At 40.8% G+C, this 27,258-nt stretch overlaps 1 protein-coding gene across 1 annotated transcript; it reads right to left on the reverse strand.

Moving 5' to 3' along the window:
- Window positions 1–12,838: 12,838 nt before the first annotated feature.
- On the reverse strand, window positions 12,839–23,975 carry LOC133048763 (translation initiation factor IF-2). The gene is made up of 5 exons (XM_061132526.1): window positions 23,970–23,975; window positions 22,115–22,381; window positions 21,464–22,044; window positions 21,011–21,090; window positions 12,839–20,741 (listed from the first exon to the last, which is right to left on the reverse strand). Exons 1-5 carry the CDS (start codon window positions 23,973–23,975, stop codon window positions 20,692–20,694), a joined length of 984 nt encoding a protein of 327 aa, XP_060988509.1. The 3' UTR covers window positions 12,839–20,691.
- Window positions 23,976–27,258: the final 3,283 nt, after the last annotated feature.

Here is a 27,258-nt window from a genome sequence, read left to right on the forward strand (position 1 = left end):
AACTGTAGATCTAAAATATCTGATCAACCTCAACTATATAGACCCAGTCTGAATTAATCTGCAAGGAAAAAAAAAAGCCTTGTAAGAATTTATGAAACGTACCTTTATAAACTTTTCATTGAATATAGATACTTTAATTTTTAATTTATAATCTACTTTAAGAACTACTAGTCCCAATTCCTCTCCTTTATCTAGTCTTATCACACTGTTCACCTTGATTCTTCTTTGACTTCCTTCATCTTTAAAATAATGATACAATCACTGTACATCATCTTGAAATAATTTAAAACAATTGTTCTCAGATGGTAATGATAACCCTATATGCAAAACAGAAAAAGAGACACAGATGTACAGAACAGACTTTTGGACTCTGTGGGAGAAGGCAAGGGTGGGATGTTTCGAGAGAACAGCATTGAAACATGTATATTATTTATGGTGAAACAGATCACCAGCCCAGGTTGGGTGCATGAGACAAGTGCTCGGGCCTGGTGCACTGGGAAGACCCAGAGGGATCGGGTAGAGAGGGAGGTGGGAGGGGGGATCGGGATGGGGAATACATGTAAATCCATGGCTGATTCATGTCAATGTATGACAGGAGCCACTACAATATTGTAGAGTGATTGGCCTCCAACTAGTGAAAATAAATGAAAAAATAAATAAATAAATAAAACAATTGTTCTCACCCTGGCTGCAAGTTACAGTAACACAGGGAATTCTATAAATACCAGTGCCTGAGACCAAAGAAAGGAATGATATGGTCTGATAGAAACTTTACAATAATTATTAGTCATGATCAAAGAAACAAAAGAAAGATTAACATTCATGAAAAGAACAAACAGCTATAAAAGAAAATAATTCCAGCGGAATATGTCAGACAATGATTACTCAGAAACAGATATAGAGAGAAGTAGTAAACGGGAAGGTAGTACTAAGACATTCAACCAGAAAGCAGCATGATAAAGACCAAAAAAATTGAAAAGACAGTTAAGAGGCCTGGAAAACAATCAAGAAAACTATTTTTCAAGAGTGATAAAAGGTATTCTCAGACATTTCAAAGCTATATGGAGATAAACTACACACATATTCTGACTAAAAGAACTATTAAAATATACATTTTAATGAGAAGAGAATTCTGACAGAAAGTACTTAAGATACAGCAGTAAGCATCAAAACTGATAAATTACAGGTAAATGGTAATAGATGGGGAAACAGTGGAAACAGTGGCTGCCTTTATTTTTCTGGGCTCCAAAATCACTGCAGATGGTGACTGCAGCCAGGAAATTAAAAGATGCTTACTCCTTGGAAGGCAAGCTATGACCAACCTAGACAGCATGTTAAAAAGCAAAGACGTTACTTTGCCAACAAAGGTCCGTCTAGTCAAGGCTATGGTTTTTCCAGTGGTCATGTATGGATGTGAGAGTTGGACTGTGAAGAAGGCTGAGCGCCAAAGAATTGATGCTTCTGAACTGTGGTGTTGGAGAAGACTCTTGAGAGTCCCTTGGACTGCAAGGAGATCCAACCAGCCCATCCTAAAGGAGATCAGTCCTGGGTGTTCATTGGAAGGACTGATGCTGAAGCTGAAACTCCAATACTTTGGCCACCTCATGCGAAGAGCTGACTCATTGGAAAAGACCCTGATGCTGGGAGGGATTGGGGGCAGGAGGAGAAGGGGGCGACAGAGGATGAGACAGCTGGATGGCATCAGCGACTCCATGAGTTTGAGTAAACTCCGGGAGTTGGTGATGGACAGGGAGGCCTGGCGTGCTGCAATTCATGGGGTCACGAAGAGTCGGACATGACTGAGCGACTGAACTGAACTGAACTGAATAGATACTGACAAGTGTTTTTAAAGGAAAAAAAACAAAAACAAAAACTCAAGAAATATGTGAATCTGAAACATTAGTAAGCATAAGAAAAGAGGGCTATTTGATTTCTCCTTACCTATTACAGGATTTGAGGCAAAATACGCCACCTCAAAATATGCCATTCTGACCCACCTATGTTTCTTTAAAGTGTGAAATAAATCTCCCATGTGAAGGAATAGTCCCTATACTGGGAGGCTAGAAGGAATCCTTATCACCAGAAACAGAGAATTCAAGGTTGAGAAAGCTATATAAACTTAGTTACTTCATTAATTTGCTACCCTAAGCCCAAAGCCCTTTGTTGTATCAAAACTTCACAAATGTTTCTTTGTTTAAAAGAGTATATCAACAGCCTGATTTGGTCACTTCTTAGGTCTTGTATCTATGGACTTCTGTATGTATGAAATAAAATTTGTTTTTCTGCTGTTAATCTGTCTTCAGTCAATTTGATTATTAGGCCAGCCAAAAGAACCAAGTGACAAAGAGGGGAAATTTACCTTCCCCAACAGTTTTGGTATAATCAGCAGGATCTTCCTTTGCTGGAAAACTGCCTGTTCCCAGGACTGCTGCTGCTGTCCAAGAACCTCTGGCAAGAGCTGTCAGCAGGGAAGGATTCTTACTGTCAGCCTTCTGGATCTTCGTTCATAGGGGTCCAGTGAAAGCAAAAGTGATGACAGCCCTTTTTCTAAATTTACACTAGCAGAAGAAGCTATTTGTGTAACAAGTTTCTTTGGCATAGCAACTATTATAAATTTAATTTTAGCACTCCTGGTTTTTATTGATCCTTTTCCTCCCAGAGATGGGGGCACTATTGTGTGTGTTTGTGTGTGTGTGGCTCTGCTGTAGTGTGTGTGTGTGTGTGTGTGTGGCTCTGCTGTAGTGTGTGTGTGTGTGTGTGTGGCTCTGCTGTAGTGTGTGTGTGTGTGTCTCTGCTGTATCATTTGTACTAAGGAGGAGAATCCACAGGGTAGAACACAGGCGTAAGCCCTATAAGCCTGCTGTTTGAACCAGCTTTCACAAACTAGTGAGTTCAGTTCTCATCAGACGAGTATGAGGATTTTCATTTCACCTTGTTCTACATCCTGAGAGCTTGGCTTTGTGCCCAGTGAAACTATTCTCTCTGATCACTACCATCTAAAAAGTACACTTGTCAGGGTACACCCAGTGACCAGTCAAATACACTGGGGTGCTGAGACATGAAGTCACAAGCAGCAATCTGTCCAGCAGTGTAAGCCCTCAGGGTAATTGGTCACAAGGGGCCCCAGTCCACAGGGGACTCTGTCATCTCAACCTTTGTTGTTTTATTAATGCTGGCAAAGTCCCATTCCAGTAACACCTGCCTACTGTCACAGATTAGTGGATCTGTAATCAGAGGTGTCTTATATTCTTGGGAATATCAGAAACACAGTTTTCAGCACACAATTCTTACCACCTATGCAACAAAGGACTTTCCTTTCTTAGACTATCTTTGTGATATCTTTTTGGATACTGTGAGAGCTGATTCTTTATACTCTCTTTGAGAACACCTCATGCATCCATAGTTAAGGCATAAAAATGCTTATTTATGGTTTAAGTCACTATTAAGAAGATCTTACTCCTCAATGCTCAGACAATGGATCCTTCAAACTGGAAAAAAACTTCTCAATTTTCTCATCTTAAGCAACTGTATTATTGGTTCATATGGGAAGACCAAAGTTAAAAGTGAATATGAAGAAATATAATGATTAGCCTTAATTATTCCTTTAATGAGATAAAAGAACAGAAATTAAACTCAGAACAAAATTAAAAATCAAATCTGACATAAACCCCCTTTCTTCTCCCTCTTACACACCTCTTGTCCCCAGCTCTCTACCCCTGACCCACCAGAAGATCATCTGGATCTAGGGGGCCCTGGACTAAACGCCACCTCTCATAGATATGGCCAGAACCTGTCCTAGGACCTCCTGCAAATAACCAGGTAATGACTCAGCTACAGGCCAATATTCAAGGCATGACAGGAATGATATTAGAGGCTTTCTCCCCTACAGTGAATTAGACAGAGGTCATATCATGCCCTATAAATAGTAATTGCCCTAAAGTTCTGGTAATAGGCAAATGTACTCCAGAACTGCCAAGAGAAAACCTGCATCCTTTCTCTGTCCCTTAAGATGTAAACTTTACTGTATCTTTGAAAGTAAATATCCCAGAAGGTGTATAAAAAAATGCCCAGGCTCACCTGAGACTAAAGACAGAAAGAGGCTTTTTTAAAAATATAAACTGCTAAAAGCGTTCTCGTGCCCAAACTGTAGAACATAGCCTTCTTAAGGTTACTTGTCAAAGACAAACACAAATCTTTATTCTTCATAAACATTAACAAAAAGCTTTAAAGGCAGGTATCTTTAACTTGTTCCACAAGAGACACAATTATGTATAAATTAGTGAGTTTTGTATTGTACTCGATTCATGGCCAAAGTTCTGGAATAGAGCTTCGAGATCTCTATGCCTGTCTGCATATTTTATCTATGTATGTACATTATAGATATATTTTTCCACCTCCAGATGGTATTGCTAATTAATTGGTAATTGCTAATTAATTGATAATTAATTGGTAAAGAGCTCTATGCAGTTGACTTAGAGAAAAGTAAACATTTATGTAAACCGAGCATATGCATGCATGCTAAGTCACTTTGGTCATGTCCGACTCTGTGCAACTCCACGGACAGCAGTCTACCAGGCTCCTGTGACCATGGGACTCTCCAGGCAAGAATACTAGAGTGGGCTGCCGTGCCCTCCTTCAGGGGATCTTCCCAACCCAGGGATCAAACTTGTGTCTGTCACGTCTAACCTGCACTGGCAGGCGGGTTCTTTACCACTCGTGTCACCTGGGAAGCCTCAAACCAGGTATAGTCTCATATACATAGAAGATAATCCTAAAAGATTTTAAATAGCTCAGCTGGAATTCCATCACCTCCACTAGCTTTGTCTGTAGTAATGTTACCTAAGGCCCACTTGACCTCACACTCCAGGATGTCTAGCTCTAGGTGAGTGGCCACACCATCGTGGTTATCCAGGCCATAATGATCTTTCTGTACAGTTCTTCTATGTATTCTTACCATGTCTTCTTAATCTCTTCTGCTTCACTAGGTCCTTACCGTTTCTGTCCTTTATCATGACCAACCTTGCATGAAATAGTCCTGTGATAGCTCCAATTTTCTTGAAGAGATCTCTAGTCTGTCCCATTCTACTGTTATCCTCTACTTTTTTGCATTGTTCACTTAAGAAGGCTTTCTTATCTCTCCTTGCTATTCTCTGGAACTCTACATACAGTTGGGTATATCTTTACCTTTCACCTGTGCCATTCATTTCTCTTCTTTCCTCAGGTTATCTGTAAGGCCTCCTCAGACAATCACTTTGCCTTCTTGCGTTTCTTTTTCTTTGCAATGGTTTTGGTCACTGCCTCCTGTACAATGTTATGAACCTTGTCTATAAAGTACTCTGTCTACCAGGTCTAATCCCTTGAATCTGTTCATCACCTCTACTGTATAATTATAAGGGATTTGACTTAGGTCATACCTGAATGGCCTAGTGGTTTTCTCTACTTTCTTCAATTTAAGCCTGAATTTTACAGTAAAGAGCTCATGATCCGAGCCATAGTCAGCTCCAGGTCTTGTTTTTGCTGTATGTATAGTCACTTAGAAAGAAAAAAAGCAATAGGATTTCAGTATTGACCATTTGGTAAAGTCCATGCGTAGTCTTCTCCTGTGTTGTTGGAAGAGGGCATTTGCTATGACCAGTGCATTCTCTTGGCAAAACTCTGTTAGCCTTTGCCCTGCTTCATTGTGTACTCCTAGGTCAAACTTGCCTGTTACTCCAGGTATCTCTTGACTTTTGCATTCCAGTCCCCTATGATGAAAAGGACATCTTTTTTGGTGTTAGTTCTAGAAGGTGTTGTAGGTCTTCAGAGAACTGTTCAACTTCAGCTTTTTTGGCACCGATGGTTAGAACACAGACTTGGATTACTGTGATGTTGAATGGTTTGCCTTGGAAATGAACCAAGATCATTCTGTCATTTTTGAGACTGCATTCAAATACTGCATCTTGGACTCCTTTGTTCACTATGAGGGACACTCCATTTCTTCTAAGGAATTCCTGCCCACAGTAGTAGATATAATGGCTAGCTGAATTAAATTCACCCATTCCTGTCCATTTTAGTTCACTGATTCCTAAGAGGTTAATATTCACTCTTGCCATCTCCTGCTTGATCACATCTGATTTACCTTGATTCATGGACCTAACATTCCAAGTCCTACGCAATATTGTTCTTTACAGCATCGCACTTTACTCTCACCACCAGACACATCCACAACTGAGAGTCATTTCCGCTTTGGCCTGGCCACTTCATTTTTTTTGGAGCTATCAGTAATTGCCCTCCACTCTTCTCCAGTAGCATATTGGACACCTTCCAACCTGGGAGGCTCATCTTCCAGTGTCGTGTCTTCTTTTGCCTTTTCACACTGTTCATAAGGTTGTCACGGCAAGAATACTGGAGTGGTTTGCTATTCCCTCCTCCAGTGGGAGGAGGGACATGTTTTGTCAGAACTCTTCACTATGACCTGCCCACCTTGGGTGGCCCTATATGGCATGGCTCATAGCTTCACTGAGGTAAGCAAACCCCTTTGCCAGGACAAGGCTGTGATCCATGAAGGGGCGAAGACTATTACATAAAGTGTGTAATTAACCAAAGAAATCTCAGCTAAATTCGGAGTAGGGACAGCCTGCAGCGGGACCTCTCAGGCACCACTATGCATCATCCATTGCTCCAAGCAGGAAAAGACATGCCTACATTTCTGACAGGAAGGTGCCTCTGCTTTATTAACCAGGGGGAAGAAGAAAACTTCTCTCTGCTCCATGACAGCTCAGCCAATCAGACTATAGATGCCCACCAATGAGAATCCACCATACCCTGAATTCCCAGCTTCTGCCAATGGACTCTTTGGTTAAGGGTCCCTCCAAGTTTCCCCTTTTTCCTTATAAAAGTAAGTTCCCCCTCTTTGTTCTCTAAATTTGCCCATGGTTCACCATAGCTTGCATTTCCAAAACTGCAATCTCTTTGGCTCTTTCCAAATAAACCAACTTTGCTGGTAAAATAAATGGCAAATGTATTATTAAAGCTGACATTTTTGGTGTCAGAAGTGGGACCCAAAGCAGGTGAACCCTGAGACAATGAATCCCGGAATCAAGCAAGGTACCAACACCAAGGCCCTTGTGCTCATCACTTCAATGAGCTATTGCCAGCTTTTTTTAACTAATTAATTGATTTTAATTGGAGACTAACTACTTTACAATACTGTGGTGGTTTCTGGCATACATTGACCTGAATCAGCCACTGGTGTACATGTGTCCCCCTGTCCCAAACCCCCCATCCCACCTCCCTCCCCATCTGATCCCTCTGGGTTGTCCCAGTGCATTGGCTTTGAGAGCCCTGTTTCATGCATTGAAGTTCGGTAAGTAAGTGTCCTCTTAGGTTCCAAGCTCCGTTCCTTCTGCACTTTGAGCTTTCTGACTTTACTCAGCATCTGGAGAGGTTTGGTCCTTTCAGGTTTGAGGCTCTGACTTTGGAGAGCACTCAGTTGCTTTCTACAGTGTGTAGTAGTGAGGGGTTTTGGAGGGGGGCAGATTCTGGTCACCTAAATGCTCTAAGCAGACAGAGCCCGCCTTTCAGGACTCTGGACAATTTCATGTTTAAAAACCATGGACCCCAGCATGTGCACTTTTAACTAAGTGACCTGAACAAACTACAAGTAATCAGAATTACAATGGGCTGTATGGGGAATTTTCAATCTCCCCAAACTTGTTTTGCTTAAGATTAAAGTGGAGGACTAGAGTTCTATAATTAAACAAAACTAATCCAAATGTACACAAAACTCTAAAATTTCCACTTTGTAAGATAACATTTCTAAATTGGATGAAACAACAAAAACAACAACAAAAACTAAAAAAGAACAAAATGGCTTCTGAAGCTTCCTACACCTCACCCTCCCCCAACTTCTTTGTCTCAAGAGCCATCGTGTGTCTTCCCTGATCACCCATTAGTCTCAAACTACATCCCAGCAGCTATTTTGTGCTCAGGTCCCACCTCCATGCCTATTTCTTCCTCTGCAAAAACCTACCCCTTTAAAATTGGACCCTGTGAAGATTCAAATGCTATAATCCTAATTACTGTTTTGAAGTTAACTTGAGCAAGTAAATATTTAGAAGAAAAGTGTTAAATAACAACTACCCTAGATTTTTGGTAGATTTTGGTAACACAGACTACAAAACTCCTAGGAGAAAACTTGCCTTCTGTTTCCTTTTGTTAGGTAAGTGACCCTTCCCATTCAAAGGGGAAACATTTGTTTTAAATAAGTCCACCTAAAGAGAGGATTCCAAACCTCTTGTGAGACAATAAAAAGCATTTTTTGATTGGCATGCAGAAGCTTCTAAAAAATGAAACTGACTCCAAAAACAGCACTAAAAAGACCCTTACAGGACGCAAATACATTTTGCATCTATTATTCTTCTGGGTTTGTATCACTATATGGCTAAAATTTTAAATCAAACAGTTCCTGTTTGCATCTGTCTGCGTGTTCATGTGTATATAGGTGTTGTAGACATGTGGGTTTTGTTTTCTTTTCTACCTTCAGATAGTACTGCTAAAATTTGCTTGTAAAAGAGTTCTATTTGCTTAAAAACAAACAAGCACTTGCATTAATCAAAGAAATATCACAGAATATAACCCAAAATGCTTTTCAAGTTCACATGATCTATTCAACAGGATTAAATTTTGGTAAATGAAAGCTAGTTTAAGGTCATTGGTTACATTAAAATAGGTTATGTCTTTGGAGTTATAATGGTATAAATAATAGTGTGCGTGCTTAGTCGTGTCCAGCTCTTTGTGACCTCATGGACTATAGCTTGCCAAGCTTCTCTGTCCATGGAATTTTCCAGGCAAGAATACTGGAGTGGGTTGTCATTTCCTTCTCCAGAAGATCTTCCCAACCTAGGAATCGAGCCCATATCTCTTGCGTCTCCTTCACTTAGAAGGTAGATTCTTTACCAACTGTACCACCTGGGAAGCTTCCTTCGTGTCAATAACGGAAGCATACAGTTTTCAGTTTACCTGGGTAGGTGAATGGCAGGACCTGAGAGATCCCCATACAGGCCTGTCTCAATTTTAGCTGAGGTTTCTTCTTTATTTCACATTTTCCCCTTTTAATCAAAAGTTTTCCTTAAAAGCATCACTGATCAAGAGTAAGGATCTCCACATGTAGTGGCACATTTAGTCTAAAGCCTCAGGCTAAATTTTGTAAACAGAAGGGGTTTTAATGCTTTAAAACCAAAGTAATTTGGTTGAGGGAGGGGAACTGCTATATACTTACATTATCTAAAACTTCCAAGTGTTTGCTAGAGAAAAAGATCCTCTGTGAAACTGATGTTGTCATTCAGTTGCTAAGTAATGTCTGATTCTTTTGGGAACTCATGGATGGTAGCCTGCCAGGCTTCTCTGTCCATGGGATTTCCCAGGCAAGAATACTTAAGTGGATTGCCATTCCCTTCTCCAGGAGATCTTCCAGGACCAGGGATCAAGCCCCTGTCTCCGGCATTGGCAGGTGGGTTCTCAACCAGTGAGTCACCAGGGAAGCCCATGAACCAAGGGATTAAACCAAGATGGTACAAAAAGTCACTGGCTATTTACTGACATTTCTTTACTTGTGCATTTATAGACTCTTTATTTGAAATACACTTATAAATGCTGTAATAGGATAAAATAACCCTTTCTCTGGATTAATGAAGAGGAACAGTAACTTAACACTATCTTAATAGTAACAAGAATCCCATCAAATAAAAATGTGTATATTCCACAGATGACCAGTAGGCACATGAAGAGATGCTCAACATCACTAATTATTACAGAAATGCAAATAAAAACTACAATGAGGTACCACCTCACACCAGTCAGAATGGCCATCATTAAAAAGTCTACAAATAACAAATGCTAGAGAGGAGCTGGAGAAAAGGGAACCCTCCTACACTGTTGGTGGGAAAGCAAGCTGGCACAGCCACTATGGAAAACAGTATGACAGTTCCTCAGAAAACTAAAAACAGAATTATCATATAACCCAGCAATTCCACTCCTGGCATTATACCCAAACAAAACTATAATTCAAAAAAGCAAATGCAGAGGCCTCCATGGTGGTCCAGTAGTCATAATCTGCCTAGCAAAGCAGGGGACCCTGCTTCAATTCCTAGTCCAGAAGGATCCCAAATGCTGTGGAGCAACTAAGCCTATGTGCCACAATTACCCAGCCCTCTCTCTAGGGCCCGCAAGCCACAACGCCTGAAGCTTGAGCACTCCACAGTCCATGCTCCACAACGAGAGAAGCCACTGCAATGAGAAGCTTGCACACCACAACTAGAGAGCAGCCACTGCTCGCTGCAACTTGAGAAAGCCTGCGCACAGCAACAAAGACCCAGAACAGTCAAAAATAACTAAATAATTAAAAACTGATTAAAAGTTCCATATTTATTTTTTAAAAGTACATGCACCCCTATGTTCACAGCAGCACTGTTCACAACAGCCAAAACATGGAAACAACCTAACTGTCCATCAAAAGATGAATGGATAAAGAAGCAAGGTAGATATATACAATGGAATACTACTCAGCCATAAAAAAGAACTAAATAATGCCACTTGCAGCAACATGGATAAAACTAGAGATTAGCATGCTAAGTGAAGTAAGCCAGAAAGAGAAAGACAAATATCAATAGCATATGGTATCACATGTTGAACCTAAAATACAGCTCAAATGAACCAACTACAAAACAGACTAGTAGATACAGAGAACAAAAGTGTGGTTGCCGACAGGGAGGAGTGAAAACAGAGTGATGGACTAAGAGTTTGGGGATGGTAGATGTAAAATATTACAAATAGAATGGATAAAAAACAAGGTCCTAATGTATAGCACAGGGAATTATACTGAATACAGTGTGATAAACCATAATGGAAAAGAATATATAAAACAACCCTGGCCAAAATAGTACTGGTATACACTAGACAGATCAGGGAACCAAAAGAGCATCCAGAAATAAATCTAAATCTATAGTGTAATCTGATGACATTGCTATGCAATAGAAAAGGATATTTCGTTTTTATAAAAAGCACTGGCATATTGATTCTTCCAATCCATGAACACGGTATGTTTCTCCATCTGTTTGTGTCCTCTTTGATTTCTTTCATCAGTGTTTTATAGTTTTCTATGTATAGGTCTTTTGTTTCTTTAGGTAGATACACTCCTACGTATTTTATTCTTTTTGTTGCAATGGTGAATGGTATTGTTTCCTTAATTTCTCTTTCTGTTTTTTCATTGTTAGTATATAGGAATGCAAGGGATTTCTGTGTGTTAATTTTATATCCTGCAACTTTACTATATTCATTGATTAGCTCTAGTAATTTTCTGGTAGAGTCTTTAGGGTTTTCTATGTAGAGGATCATGTCATCTGCAAACAGTGAGAGTTTCACTTCTTCTTTTCCTATCTGGATTCCTTTTACTTCTTTTTCTGCTCTGATTGCTGTGGCCAGAACTTCCAACACTATGTTGAATAGTAGTGGTGAGAGTGGGCACCCTTGTCTTGTTCCTGATTTCAGGGGAAATGCCTTCAATTTTTCACCATTGAGGGTGATGCTTGCTGTGGGTTTGTCATATATAGCTTTTATTATATTGAGGTATGAGACACGTGCACCCCAGTGTTCATCGCAGCACTGTTTATAATAGCCAGGACATGGAAGCAACCTAGATGCCCATCAGCAGATGAATGGATAAGGAAGCTGTGGTACATATACACCATGGAATATTACTCAGCCGTTAAAAAGAATTCATTTGAACCAGTCCTAATGAGATGGATGAAACTGGAGCCCCTTATACAGAGTGAAGTAAGCCAGAAAGATAAAGAACATTACAGCATACTAACACATATATATGGAATTTAGAAAGATGGTAACGATAACCCTATATGCAAAACAGAAAGAGAGACACAGAAATACAGAACAGACTTTTGAACTCTGTGGGAGAATGTGAGGGTGGGATATTTCAAAAGAACAGCATGTATACTATCTATGGTGAAACAGATCACCAGCCCAGGTGGGATGCATGAGACAAGCGCTCGGGCCTGGTGCACTGGGAAGACCCAGAGGAATCGGGTGGAGAGGGAGGTGGGAGGGGGGATCGGGATGGGGAATACGTGTAAATCTATGGCTGATTCATATCAATGTATGACAAAACCCACTGAAATGTTGTGAAGTAATTAGCCTCCAACTAATAAAAAAATAAAAAAAAAAGCACTGGCATAACTGACAGTACAACTGGAGAAAATATGCTATAACTATATTATTGTTTAGTCGCTAAGTTGTGTCCAACTCTTTGTGACCCTGTGACTATAACCTGCCAGGCTTCTCTGTCCATGGGATTTCGCTGTTCACTGGAACTAGACAAAGTCCATGCATAGCAATGGAAATCCAGTGTGACCAAAAATAAATAAATAATAAATTATATATGAATTAAATTTTTAATGTAAAAAACAAAACAATAAAAATACTGGAAGAATCTTTGAGAGAAGGAATGGAAAAACTTTCTTACACCAAATGGAAAACTCAAAATCAATTTAACAAGTCACACAAATTGAGTGTCTGAGTCCCTATTTTCCTTGACTAATAAAGTAGTTTTCTTATTCTCACTTCAATTTCAATGCCTTAGGCAGGACAGGCATTCCCCAGTTCCCCATAATCTCCACTTCTCCCTACTATATTCCATAACAAGACCCTTTATATTCATTGATGACACTTTAGTCATTTAAGTTTTCTACCTCCACAATAAAGAAAAAGATCCATTATATTAAATTTTCGATTTCTCTAGAGAAAGAGGGCCATAAACAAAATCAAAAGACAAACAGACTGAGGGAAATATTTGCAATTCATTTATCAAAGAATATCTCTAATACACAAAGAGCTCCATAAACTGATAAGAGACAATCCACTAGAAAAATGACAAATATATTACAACTTTCCACCTAAAATATATTTTTCGAGCACATATGGAACATTTATAAAAACTGACCACAAGGAAGCATGTTCGAAAAAAAAATTTTTTTTAAAAAGGAAACTCTTAAAAGGCATAACAAAATCTAAAAATTACTTGACAGTTACTGTAACTGTTCCTAAGAGACAATCTCTGCAATGAGTATATGCCTTTATTTCACTGCCACATTATACTTCTCTTTACATCTGGATCCTTAGTATACTTAGTCAAGAGAATACCACGATATTAAAGATGATATTCACTGACTTATCCTTAATAATATATGCAGTGGTTTAGTCGCTCAGTCGTGTCCAACTCTTTGTGACCCCACAGATTGTAGCCTGACAGGCTCCTCTGTCCATGGGATTTTCCAGGCAAGAATACTGGAGTGGGTTGCCATTTCCCTCTCCAGGAATACATGCAGTGCACAGCATAAAATGGACACTGACGAAATATCTACCAGGTGACACACACTTACTGTCACCTAATCAATGACAAAGGAGGCAAGAATACACAATGGAGAAAAGACAGTTTCTTCGATAAGTGGTCTGGGAAAACTGGACAGCTACATGTTTTACATGTATGATGAAATTTACATGATGAATTTACATGTATGATGAAATTTACATGATGAAATGAGAACACATCATAATACCATACACAAAAGTAAACTCAAGGACTTCCCTGGTGGTCCAGTGGTTAAGAATCCACCTTTCCGCGTAAGGGACATGGGTTCAATCCCTGGTTCGGGAAAATTCCACATGCGGTGGGGCGGCTAAGCCTGTGCATCACAGCTACTGAGCCCATGCTCCAGAGCCCATAAGCCACAACTACGGAGCCCACATTCCACAATTACTGAAGCCTACGTGCACTAGAGCCCATGCTCTGCAACAAGAGAAGCCAGGGCAATGAGAAACCCTTACACTGCAACTGGAGAGCAGCCCCCACTCAATGAAACTAGAGAAAGCCTGCACAAAGCAAAAAAGACCCAGCACAGTCGAAAATAATTAAGTAAAATTTTTTAAGAATCCATATAGCTAACAGTCACTAGCCAAGCAATATATCTAAACTCCCAATAGCTTTCTCATAGATAACACCTTTGATGTATGAATCACTATAATAATGGTTGCTTAAGTTGTTTCTCAGGAACTCAGAGCTAGATCTTGACAAGCTCAAACCAGCTGAGACCACCAGTCTAATTCAACTACGCCTACCTGAGTATCCAATGCATCACCTTTTTATATCAGAAGGCTAAAAACTCCACCCTCAGATCATGCTAATGCCACCAATTTCTGAACATGCACCCCGTGAAGAAGCATGTAGTTCAGTTCCGTGGAGAACTTCAATCACTATACCTTTTGCCTGCATCCAATCACCCTTCCCCGTGCCTCAGACCACCCTGCTCCTTTATCCCTTAAATATCTCAAAACCTTCACCTTTAGGGAGACAAATTTGAGATTTGTTCTCCGGTTTCCTCACTTAGCTGTGACCTGTGAGTAAACATTTTCTCTGCTGCGAACTTACTACCTCAGCATGTGTCTTGCTGCACATCAGGCAAGTGAACCTAGTTCAATAACATGATTAACAGAGTCTATTCTTCACCCTACCTTCGCCATGTTCACTGAAACACTCACTTTTAAACCCTGACTCATCATGTAAGACAGCCAAGTATCCTGAGCCCCTGATGTTTTAACGAAGTCCAAGCCACATGTATTGATACGTGCTCCAGTGAAGAGCCTGAGCTGAGATCTCAAGTCAAACAGCCAGTGTCAACTTCCAGTCATGTGAGTGAAGATACCTCCAGATGATTCTAGTCCTCTGCCTTCACATTACCCCCGCTAGCAGCTCTTCCCAACTGATGTCCTAGACACTGAAGAGTAGGAACAAGCCATCCCTGATGTGCCTGATCTTAAGTACTGACTCAAAACATCTGAGTCTAATAAAGCAGCTATTTTATTTCACTAAGTTTTCGGATGGGCTTGTCATAAAGCAATAGCAACAAAAATACATACTAATGGAAATGATCCAGTAGAGGAAAAATGGAGAATGCAAGACAAAGAGAAAGAAATACAATGGTAAAGTCCTTGAAGGTAAAAGGGGATGGGTTCCTCTACCCAAACAGATGAAGAAGCCTTACATGGGACACTGAACAGCACATACATTGTAAAGGGGGGAAAGGGCAGAGTATAGACACAGATACAGAATTGGAGGAGAGGGTCTATTGATGGTAGGTTGTGTTATTTAGAAAATAGAGGGAAGTACCAGAAGACACCCTCGTAAGGTTTGTAAGTGGTTTCCTGATGAACATGAATGAGAGATGGGGGGAGAAGCGGGTAGAGGCAAAGGGCTGCTGTTTTTTTGTTACAAACATTTAAGCCATTTATCTCTTAAACTTAAATTTTTTAAAAACTCCTTCATTTTCTAAATGAGGAAAAAACAAGACTCACTTGATTATGTGATTTGCTCCAAGTCACACACCATATTAACAGCACTCAGTCTTTGATCTTGATTTCCAAAACAGTATACTTTCTCACATGATACTACCTTTTATATTATAAAAATATTACCTAGTGGAATTATATTTCATAATCAGAATTTATTAAACTAAAATAACTTAGTAATCAATAATGAATGCCCCATTCTCGAGGACTGATATCAACAAAGAAGGCAGAAGAGTGTTCTTGGGAAGATAAAAATATGCATTCAAGCAAAACAAATAGCCCATAGACTATATCTACCTCAGTCACCTCCAGAGTAGCTCTACCATACAGTTTTCAAAAACAGGTAACACTTCCTTTTACCTTTTCCAATTCTCCTAATCTGAATACTCCTAAAATATGCTACCTTCAGTATTCTAAGTTATCTATAAGAATTTCTCTTTTCTTTTAGCAATTAATACCCTTATCATGGCAACCCACTCCAGAACTCTTGCCTGGAAAATCCCATGGATGGAGGAGCCTGGTAGGCTGTAGTCCATGGGGTCGCTAAGAGTCGGACACAACTAAGCGACTTCACTTTCACTTTTCACTTTCATGCATTGGAGAAGGAAATGGCAACCCACTCCAGTGTTCTTGCCTGGAGAATCCCAGGGACGGGGGAACCTGTGGGCTGCCATCTATGGGGTCACACAGGGTCGGGCACGCCTGAAGAGACGCAGCAGCAGCATTTTATTCAGATCTTACCAATACAACTGCACCAACAGTCATTTGTCTACCCTGACAGACCACTAAATATCTTAATGCTAACCACTTAATGTCCACTCATTCAGATAATACAAATGCAGGAATAATGCCCATAAGAAATATGGGGGCCTATGTAGTACAATATGAGAGGACACAGATAAATGACAAACATTCTTTCAAAAAATACCTTCTGGTCTTTACTATGTCTAAAATTCTCATCATTAGTCGCAGGGATGGAGAGCTTTGAAAAAAAGTCTCCATCAATCAACCAAAAATCAAATTCAGAGGTTGTCTGTTACACTAGAGAGAACAAAATATTAGCAGTGGTTACTTCTGCACGGGAAAACCATAAGCAATTTTCTTCTTTCTTCTGCTTTTCTAGGTTTTATATTAATAAAAACACCAGTAAACATTTATAAGACCTTTTTCAATTGTGAGTCTTCTCACTTTTTGGCAGTGATCAACCATGATCAACTTGATAACCACTCCCACCTTCTTAACCTTCCCACTCACTTGCCTCTCATATTAACTGCTCTGTCTTGGTGCCTTGGCCAATTCCTCTTCTTTCACTCACTCTCCAAGTATGTGCAGTTCCCAAGGCTCAATCTCAGATCCCCTGCTTTTCTCTCTAAGCACAACAATTTCAGCCTTACATTTCTTTACTAAGTTCTATTCACATCGTCCCACTCTCTGGTGATCTGTTTGCACATGCTTATCTCACTGTCACCTCAAACTCAACAAATCCAAACTACAAGCCCAGATGTCTGTACCCCATCAACTAGCTAATATTTCATACCTATTTCTGTCAGTACAGTCGTTAATTAAATCCTTGTTCTTTTTTTTGTCACCAACTAAATGAGTGTCTTTGGCCATGTTTTTAAACCTCTCTAGGTTTCCTAATGCACATGTTCTCAACACTCTAATTTCTCGTCACTGAGGATCAAAACTTCAGTCATCTCTGATTACTCCTCCCCTTCCCCGCACTACATCTTCCTTCCTTAGCCAGTCCAGAACAAAGTCTTGCGTGACATCTCTCCAGTCTTATTTTTACTAAATTCAAATTCTCACTACCCCAGGCCTAGATGATTTCCTAGGTCTATCACTTCTCTTTCCAACTCATACTCTACCCAGCTCTGGTGCCACTGTGATTTTCTTAAAATACCTTTTTTAAGCAAGTTCTTTCTCACTGTGAAACCTTTAAAGCTTGTCTATTACCTATGAATCAAAGTACATTCTTCTAACCCTGCACTTAAAGACATCCATCCATCTAATCCCAAACATTTTCACCTGATTTCTTACTACTCTCCCACACAAACCTTCACTTCAGTCAACTTGTTATGTACTGTTCTCTGAGCCTGTCCTGCGTATTTTGCCTTTACTTCCTATACAAGTTCCTTCCTCTTATGTAAAATCAAATTCTGCCCAGTTTTGACTCTACCTCTTCTCTGGATCTTTGTCTGCTCACTTCAACCTTATATGGTATCAGAGATTTGTACCTTTTATTATTTGCCTATCTCCCCTATTACATTATAAGTCCTCAAGGAAAGGAACCTGCTTTACATTTTTCTGCATCTCTTTTGGATATATAGCAAAGTACCTTTATGTTGTAGATATGAATAAATATTTGTCTGGTAATGGCCTAAAATACCTTTTTAATACACAGCATTTCTTGAATGTTCCCCATGTACTCAGCATTGTGGGTTTGTATGTGTGTGGGTTTAATCTAAATTTTGTTTCTCATACACAATCAACTTGAAAAGATGTGGCTAACAGAGAAATAATTATCAAACAACCAAAGTATAATATATAATTAAACTATATGATGATATGCTAAGACTAAAAGAACTATAGAACTGTAGAGAGGAAAAAAGCAAGAGTTAGTGAGAAACATTTTCACGAATGAGGTGGAACTTTTAACTTAGTAGTAGTGGTAATAAATTGTTTTAATAATAATAGCTTATTATATTCAGAGCATTGTATAATTATGACAATAGTTTATTGTTAAAGGAGTTTACTTTACGTCTGGGAGTCCTTAATGTGCCAGGCCCTATTCCTGAGGGTTTTTCACGTATCATGTAATTTTCACTACGAGCTTACAGAAAAAGTACAATTCTCAGTTTTCAGATGAGGAGACTGAGGCTCTGCTCAGTTATTCCACACCTAGTGACTCATGCAATAGGATGTAGAACCGGACTTACTGGAAGAAGGATGGAAAACATGTGAAAGTTAAAAAACAGAATAAGCTTACCTGTTACTAGGAAGTATGAGACACAGCTTGCAATACTAGAGCAGAGGATGCTTGCTGAAGGTCCTTAGACAAAACTGAATAAACAGGGCAGGGACTGATGACAGAATATTTTGAAAGCCAGGAAAAAGAAGTTCAACTTAATAGGTGGCATGTGGGAGGCCACTGAGGATTTGGGAGCAAGAGAGTGCCACAAAAAGGAGTATCAGAGTGGTATTTATAGAAGGAAGAGATGCTGGATTCAAAGGGGTTGATATGACTTCCAATATTCTAGGCTGAGGATGAGTCCTGGGATTCAGGTAGTAAAAGTGGGAGAAGCAGAGGTATGGATGACAAAATAAATATGAATAGGATATGGTGAATGCATTAGTATGTGAGATAAACGAGAGGCAGTTTAAAGATTATGTCTAATTTAAAGTCTGTATGGCCAACAGAGGGAAGGAAATTACAAAGGGGCATAAAAAGATGATGGGGCAAAGTTAAGTTTAAGGAGATGGTCAAAAATACTAATAGAAAACCAGTACTAGAGAAACCAGAAAGTAATCAGAATGACAAGCAATAGGATCACTGTAAAATAAAGGAACTAGATAGTAGCTATAAAGATATTAAATAGGAAAGTAAACATCCTAAGCTGTGATCAGCTGGCACTAACTTTGTATTAATAACTGTATCAATAACTTTGCTGGGGAAGGGCATCAATTAGTGAACAACATTTAAAAATGCAGTTTTTCCATTAATTTTTTTTTTTTAAATCTGAAGCCAACCAAAAATTAAGGCAAAGGCTTCCAAACTTTCTCCATTTAGGGAATCCTTAGACTCAGTAATTTTTTCATAGCACCCCCAGACCAAAAGAAATACTTACATGGGGGTGGTGTCAAACCACTTAAGTATTAATGTCCTTATAATTTAGTGTTTGTTGGGCTCTGTACAAACTCTCAAACTTGGAATCAAACTGGACAACATCACATTCCAGTATTCTATTTCCTACAGTAGTCGCTTTTTATCAGAGCAACCTTTAAAAATACAGCTATGTGAAAACATGACACTGTAGAAAGGAATGTGTCAATCTAATGTTGAAACTGTGAACTACCTCAAATTATCAGTTCAAGCCTGAGTTCAATGGCACCCTGGGGCACCCCAGCACACAATTTGAGAAACTGGGAGCAAAGGGAAGGGGGCTAAATAGAAAAGAAAAGGGAAAAAAAAGGGGAGGAGCAAAAGAAAATTATTAGCCCGGTTAACCACAAGAGGGCAGCACAACAGTAGGTAGTGGCAGCACAAATGCAGGGGGTAACGCATTCATGAGGAGAGAGAAGGGTCAAACCTTTCCATAAAAAGGCTCTAAGACCCCTCAACCAGTTCAAGATATGAAAGTCCTTTTTCTCCTTAGACTAAAAAGGAAGAAACACTAGTCACTGGCAGATCACCTTATGCAATCATCCTGCCCTTTTCTAACATCCTTTCTTTGCCTACCCAGTCAGGACAATAGCCATGACTTTCACAGTGGCCAAGCAATGTACTACTTTGCATGAGTAATTTTATTCAATCTCCACAGCAATCTTATAAGAGAGTGAGGCTCAAAGAGATTTTAAATTAACACTATTAAAAGGCAGGAACACCAGAATTCAAACCGAGATCTGACCCCAAAGTTAAGGTCCGTCCCTATTTGGTCTAAAAAGCATCTCATCTTTCAGAAACAGCCAGTTGAAGTAGAGAAAAAAACCATGTTCCCTTCCTATACTCAGAGAAAGAAATAAGCATTGTATGCTTATCTAGTCAGCAAGTACTGTAGTTTTCCTGTACCGGTAAATACATGTTAAGGCAAATGCTGGACACATCCAGTTTGCAGATATGTTACATATTAAAAGATATATGCACACAGGAGCAAGGGATTCTCATACCCAAAATGGTAAAGGGGGAAGGGAAAGGGAGGAAAAAGGTTGATTATTCATCTTAATATCCTCTGGGTGTTCCATCAGAATACCTGCAGTAGCCCAACTTGTACAAACCTATTATGAAACCAAAACCAATCGTCATCGCTTATTCCCACTTGCAGTTTCCTTCTCCACATTTCTCCTCCCCCTATGACATATTCAGCTGCCTCTATCCTTTCATTCAGAGAAAAGGAGTTCCTCCGGACAGATTAATAACCACCGGAAAGCAAAATGGGTAAATTCAACCGACAAGCAAACTTAAGCAGATAAAACTGTCCAGGAAGCATTCTATGCGGTAGCAGAAACCCCAGCAAGAGCAGCTAACGTGTCCTCTCAATAGGTATCTCTTATTACTTGAAAATGTTCCTCCCTCAAAGATTAAGAATCTTCTGCTGCTTGAGGAGAAAGAGTATTGGATGACGTTTTCTCTGCAAAGAAAAACAATGTACAATCAGCAGAGAAATAAATAACGACTGTTTCTTAAAGAACAACAATAAAGCGCAAAATTACCCTCCCAGGGCAACATTCAAAGTTCAGCACTGCAATTTTCAAAGAAGTAAGCAACAGTGAGCCCTGCCTGTCGACACACGCTTCCAACCTTCCTACGCACAGACTCACACCTCAAAACACCCTCGTCTTTGCTGCAGAGAAAAAGGACCGCAGAGAAAAAGGACTGCAGTCAGGATCGCTTACCCACCTTCGGGGAAAGGGGATGGAAGGGCCTCTTCTGAAGAAGAGAAACAGATCACATCTTGTTGCCTTGCCTGCTTCCGAAACCTAAAAGGGAAACAAAAACAAAAAAAACGGCAGTTACTACCGCAGAAATCCAGGGGAAATAGATGCTCTTTTCCAGGCTGTTCAGATGTCTAGAAATTTTAAAGAGGGATAAGTAAAGGCGAGGAGGAGTATCAGGCACATAAGGATGCAATTATCAACAGCAAGACACTCCGTCCGAGGTTTCCTTCTAAAAAGGAGGATTTTCTTGCCGGGAAGTTTACTGACACTAGCAGCGGGGGAGGCGGAGCGGGGTGGAGAGGAGGAGAAAGACAACTGCTGCCCTCCACCTGGAGCCCAGGCAGCAATAACACTCACCCGCCGCACGGATGTGGCGACGAGGACGCGCCCCCAAGCCCGAGGGGACGGCTCTTACCCGGTGCCTCCGGCTGGCCACGGTCTGCGAAGCCCCTGGAGCAGGCAAAGGTCCGAGTGTACCCCAGGCTGAGACCTCGGGGGCCCTCCCGTGCGGGTTCGGCTCTCACTCACATCCCTCGGCGGCGAAGATTTGGCCTTTCCCTGCGCTGCAATAGAAGCCCTCCGCTCCGACGCGCTGCCGCCAAGTCCGGACCCAAGGGGTCGAGGGGCCCAGGCGGCGGCGCGCGCTGTGGAGCGAGCAGGACGCGGGCCCAGCCTGTCAGCGCTCAGGAAGGCCGTTAGCGTCGGCCGCTGCGGCCCGCTCCGGCTCCTCTTCCTCTCTCCTTCCTGCAACCCACACCACTCCCACTTTGGGCAACCGGGAAGCCCGTCACAGTCGTCGTCTCCACCCTCTCCGGACTCACACCGTCTTCTCAGCGCCGCAGGCGACACTGGCTGGAACGTCCTATTTACGTCCGACTCAGCCTCCCAGTTGGCCTCGGGCCTGGCGTCTGGTTCACTGCAGAGACCGCCTCGGTGCGGGGCCGGCGCCTGGCGCGCTCCCCCGGACTGCGCGTGCGCCGCTCCACCCAGGCTGCGCTTTCACCGACGCGCGCCGGGGGCGGCCGCCGACTGGCTACGCAGAACCTGGGCTTCTCGGGAAACAAACTGGCGTGCGCGGAGATTCCCGCGGTGGCCCCTGGGCGTGAGCGGGCGGGGAACTTGAGCTGGGCCGGGCCCTCCGCAGATGGGCGTGTGCGTGGCCGCCGCCCGCCGTGAAGGCGGCTGGGAATGAGTCAGCCCGGCCGGGTAGGGGCTCCCCAGCGTACAACCTGGCACCGCAGAGAGACTTCCCCGTCCTGCTCACGGTTGTCTTTTTCTGCTTTACCTTCCACGTTCGGAGTGCAACAAACCTGTAGTTCCACAGCTCTGGTCGCTAGGCCAAGGGAAGTCGCGCCGAGGGTTTGGTGCAACGCGTTCCTAACGCACCATTTCGCGCCAGTGCAGTTCTGGGAGCCTGATTCCAATCAGTCACTTGTGCTGGAAAGAAAGAGGCTGGGATGAAGTGCCCAGATGCCTGTGGACTGGCGGCAGTGCCAGGCAAATGAGAAACAATTTCCACCATCCCGAAGAGCCTCATTCATTGGTTCAACAAATTTACTGAGCACCTACTGTTTTGCCATTCTTGGTAGGACCCCAAAAATGCTATGTGAACACAACCCACATACCCCTTGCCCTACTGGAGCTTGTATTCTGATACAGCGACCAAAAAAAAAAAAAAAAAGCCTTAAATTTATAACGTGCCAGAGTATAATTGCCACTAGGAAAAGTAAAGGACCAGGAAGTGGGGAGGCAGTGTGCTATTTTATAGTGGCCAGGAAAGACCTCCCAGAGGAACACTTGAGTGGAGATCTGAAGAAGGAGAATGAGCCAGTCCTGTGGCTATCTGTATAGACAGTTTCATGCAGAAACACTAGCAAAGCCAAAGACCCTAAGAAGGGAATGTGCTTGGCAAGTTCAAGGACCAGGAAAGAGGTCAGAGTGGCTGAAGAACAGTAAAGGAAGGGGCAACGGTAAGAGGTGAGGCCAAAGCAGTAGCCTGTAATCCAACTATGTCGGGCCTTTTTCACTCATCATTAGCCTTCTGTGAATCCGAAAAAACAGATACATTTATAGCCCCTGTTTCACATACAAATGATGCTGCAATTCAGGTCTAGCTTGAACTTAATTGTTTCTTTAAATCTCACCAAAGCAACTCCTGCATTTCTTCTTACATAAGACCCATTGCAAAAGGTCTTTGAGCAAATGATAGCAGGATAGGAAATGACTTGAATCCACACTGACTTCTTTAAATAATGAACTGGAGCCCTGTTTTCGCCTAGGAAGGGATATACTGGGGAATTGCATTCCTATGGCTCCTGTCTTACAAGCAAAATATGCCAGAGAGTGCTGTGTGGTTGCTGTTGTTTAGTTTCTAAAAAGAAATAGGAGTTGTGACACAACAGCGGATCTAAAATCTGCTTAGAATATTTAGGCTGAAATTACAAGCAGGAACCATCATGAGAGTTCCCCCAGAAACAAAACTGTTAACTAGATTAGAAACCAGAACACAGACCCACACAAAGAACATAAAGTGCTGAGGATGACCTTAACATTACAGTTAAAATGAAAAGTATCTGAACTGTGGAAATGGAAGTATTCTCTTTAAGAGGGGAAAAAACAAAACCTGTTTAAGAACTCTAAACAGTACAGATACATTCATTCTAGTAAATAATATTTCTGAATTTTGCAATGATATGTTTATTCAACCAGGCATGGTATCTGCTACTGTCCACTGCCTTTTTGCAGGGAAAAGCCATTTAGAACTAGTGGATATTGAGGTGGTCTTGTGGAGGAAAGCATTCTTTTTTATATTAGTGATTTGGATAGGGAAGAGAGGGCGGACAAGGGAACTATATTAGTCATAGGCTTATAAACTTGAGAAATCAATCTACCCACACAGAGAGATAAAGTGACTGACTTACTGTCATTCTGATAGTGAAAGCCTCTCTCGTCACCAAGATACTATGATTTTAAGCCAATATTACCCTGGAATGTTTAGCTCTTTTCACTCTGTAGCGAACTTTTTAATGCTTTTATGTGATCCCTGGTGGTGACATAGCTAGAAATTTGCTCCCAGGGCAAATATTTCAGAAAGTTTCCTCTATTCTTTGATATAATAAAAGAAAATTCCAAGACATCTGACTGTCTTTCAAGACATTCTTTCACACAATATGGAAAAACAAAAACTGTGAATTTGGTTAGATGGTAATACATTTAGATTCAAAACTGATTGTAGGTCATAGCTAGAAGTAAAAATTAGCAGTCAGTTGTCAAGTATGGGGTGTTATGCCACAAGTTCTGTTATCCCTTTGTAATAGAATACAGTGGCACTGGTTCTTGATTGTCATTCCCAACCCAAACCTGCAACAAGACTGACAGTACATGTGAGATGGAGCTTTGGCATTTACTTCCTTTTATACTGTAACAAAGGCTGAGTGCCGAAGAATTGATGCTTTCCAACTGCAATGCTGGAGAAGACTCTTGAGACTCCCTTGGACAGCACGGAGATCAAACCAGTCGATCGTAAAGGAAATCAGCCCTGAATATTCATTGGAAGGACTGGTACTGAAGCTGAAGCTCCAATACTTTGGCCATCTGATGCGAAGAGCTAACTCATTGGAAAAGACCCTGAGCTGGGAAAGATTGAGGGCAGAAGGAGAAGGGGCGACAGAGGATGAAATGGTTGGATGGCTTCACCGACTCAATGGACATGAGTTTGAGCAAACTCTGGGAAATAGTGAAGGACAAGGAAGCCTGGCGTGCTGCAGTTCAAGGGATTGCAAGGAGTCAGACACAACTGAGAAACTGAACAACAACAAAGTCCTTAAGTGGTTTTGATGCAAAGGTTAGAAATCCATGGTTCAGGGAATCTGGCTGACCCAGGTTTGAACTACTCTTTTCACCAAGGAAGTCATTTAAATTTTCTAAGCTTCCATTTCCTCATCAGTATAATGAGGATAAGAATATCTTCCTTGAAGAGTTGTTTTGAAGATTAGATGAAAAAATATTTTAAACCCTTAGCACAGTTATTAAATGCCTATTATGGTTTTGATAGGGACAATTTATATATATTGCCAAAATGTCGGATTTTCTTAGTAATCCTGAAGCATTTGTCACAGTTTATTGCATGACATGGAACTGTGTGGGCAAGAATGATAAGGGCTGAGTTGTAATAGAGATAAACGCAATGTTCTGCATTTGTATAAAAATAAATCATGCCATTAGCTGATGAAATAATGAAAACACTCTTAAGAGCAGAAAAAGATAAAGGAAAGTTATTCCCCTTGGAACAGGAAACAGGCCCAAACAAAAGACTGGGGATAAATCCACAAATTAGTTTGTTTCCTTCCAGGACAGAAATTTACTCTTCTAAAGGCATCAAGAAAAGAGCTATGGAGAGAGGCTGATTTACCCCAGGCCTAGTAATACATGCCAAAAGATAAAGTCAGGAGTGTGCATCAGGTAGACAGATAAGCAAGCAATGTTGTTTTACTTTGAATCATTCACATATTTTAGGACAATTCATTTCAGAGTCTGGCTGGATATGGCAAATTTGTTTTTTCAAAATTTCCTCTGCATTTATTTATATCTCTATCTCTAAATCAATCCTTTCATCCTTCATTAGAGTCTCAAAGAAAAAAGGTGTTCCTGGCAAGCAGGTCCCTCTTTCTCTTGAGATAACTGGATAAGTTTAATATTGGTGCATAAAAACTAATTACCCCATCTGTAAGCCAGGAATAAATAACTTCCTTGAGGTAAAGATGATTATTTGGCAAAATATGCAAAGCATCTATTATGTAATTATGTTCTGCTGCTGCTGCTGCTGCTGCTGCTGCTGCTGCTGCTGCTAAGTCATTTCAGTCGTGTCCAATTCTGTGTGACCCCATAGACGGCAGCCCACCAGGCTCCTCTGTCCACAGGACTCTCTAGGCAAGAATACTGGAGTGGGCTGTCATTTCCTTCTCCGAATTATGCTCTACTTTACAATAAAAATTTAACTTAAAACATTTGTAGTACCAATTCACTAAAAATATGTTTCTTTATAAAAAGATCCACACCAAGATTCACTCTTAAGAGTAGAAATCCCCCAGCATAATTATTAGTTTGTTGTTGTTTAGTCGCTAAATTGTGTCTGCCTCTATTGCAACCCCATGGACTGTAGCCTGCAAGGCTCTCCTGTCCATGTAATTCCCCAAGCAAGAATACCTAGGTTGCCATTTCCTTCTCCAGGAGATCTTTGTCATCCAGAGACTGAACCCACATCTCCTGCTTAGCAGGTGGATTCTTTACTACTGGGCCACCTGGGAAGCAATTATTAGCTTATAGAGTGTTAATTCCTGTGTCCTTATTTAGATTAAGGATTTTGCCCTCTTTCATTGAGAAATGTCCTCTACACCCAGAGTAGTCAGCCTCTAGCCCCTGAGTTATGGTTTGTGACCCTGCCCCCCATAACTTGATTATACCATGAGTTGTCACCTAATTCAAACTGAATCATTTATGGTCTCCCTGCTGAGGAATTTGGAACTGGGATTCAAAGACAGTTGCTCAAACATTTTGTTCTTTTAGAGTAAGTTACCCATGCTCTAAAGTTGTAAGATTTCTATCTGTATTCATGTACGTGGAGTTGCATAGAAAGCTGACTTGCTTTGGGAGAAAAAAAGACAGTGTACCAAGAATGAATTCTCTTAGGTTTTCAGCTTCCTCTTCCTTACACGGCCCAAAGAAACTTCCTGTATCTGGTATCTTGAAACTTCCTTATGACAAATTTCTCCTTTTAACTTTTACCAGATCTGGTAGAGTCAGAGTATTCACAATGAAATAACTTGGATTATGGTAGAATGATAAGAAGAAAATGTTAAAAAGAAAAAAAAAAAACAACACTCTCAAATTACAACAGGGAAAATGTATGTCTTTTTTTTTTTTTTTTTTGGCCATATGATGCCTTTCATTTATTTCTTTGTGATTCAAAATTTTTGTAGATAATACTCCATTTATAGTTATTATAAAGCATTGGCTATATTCCCTGTGCTGAACTGCATGTCATTTAAAAATCAAATTTACCCAGCAATTTTGGAATTCTATCTTCAATCATAAAGTCAAGCATAACTATATAAGTATTAGTCACAATCTAAGACATTCTATTACAGTTGAGCTATTTCAAATCCTGAAAGATGATGCTGTGAAAGTGCTGTACTCAATATGCCAGCAAAT

This window comes from Dama dama, chromosome 29 (assembly GCF_033118175.1).
Source record: "Dama dama isolate Ldn47 chromosome 29, ASM3311817v1, whole genome shotgun sequence".
In the NCBI taxonomy this organism is placed as follows: domain Eukaryota; kingdom Metazoa; phylum Chordata; class Mammalia; order Artiodactyla; family Cervidae; genus Dama; species Dama dama.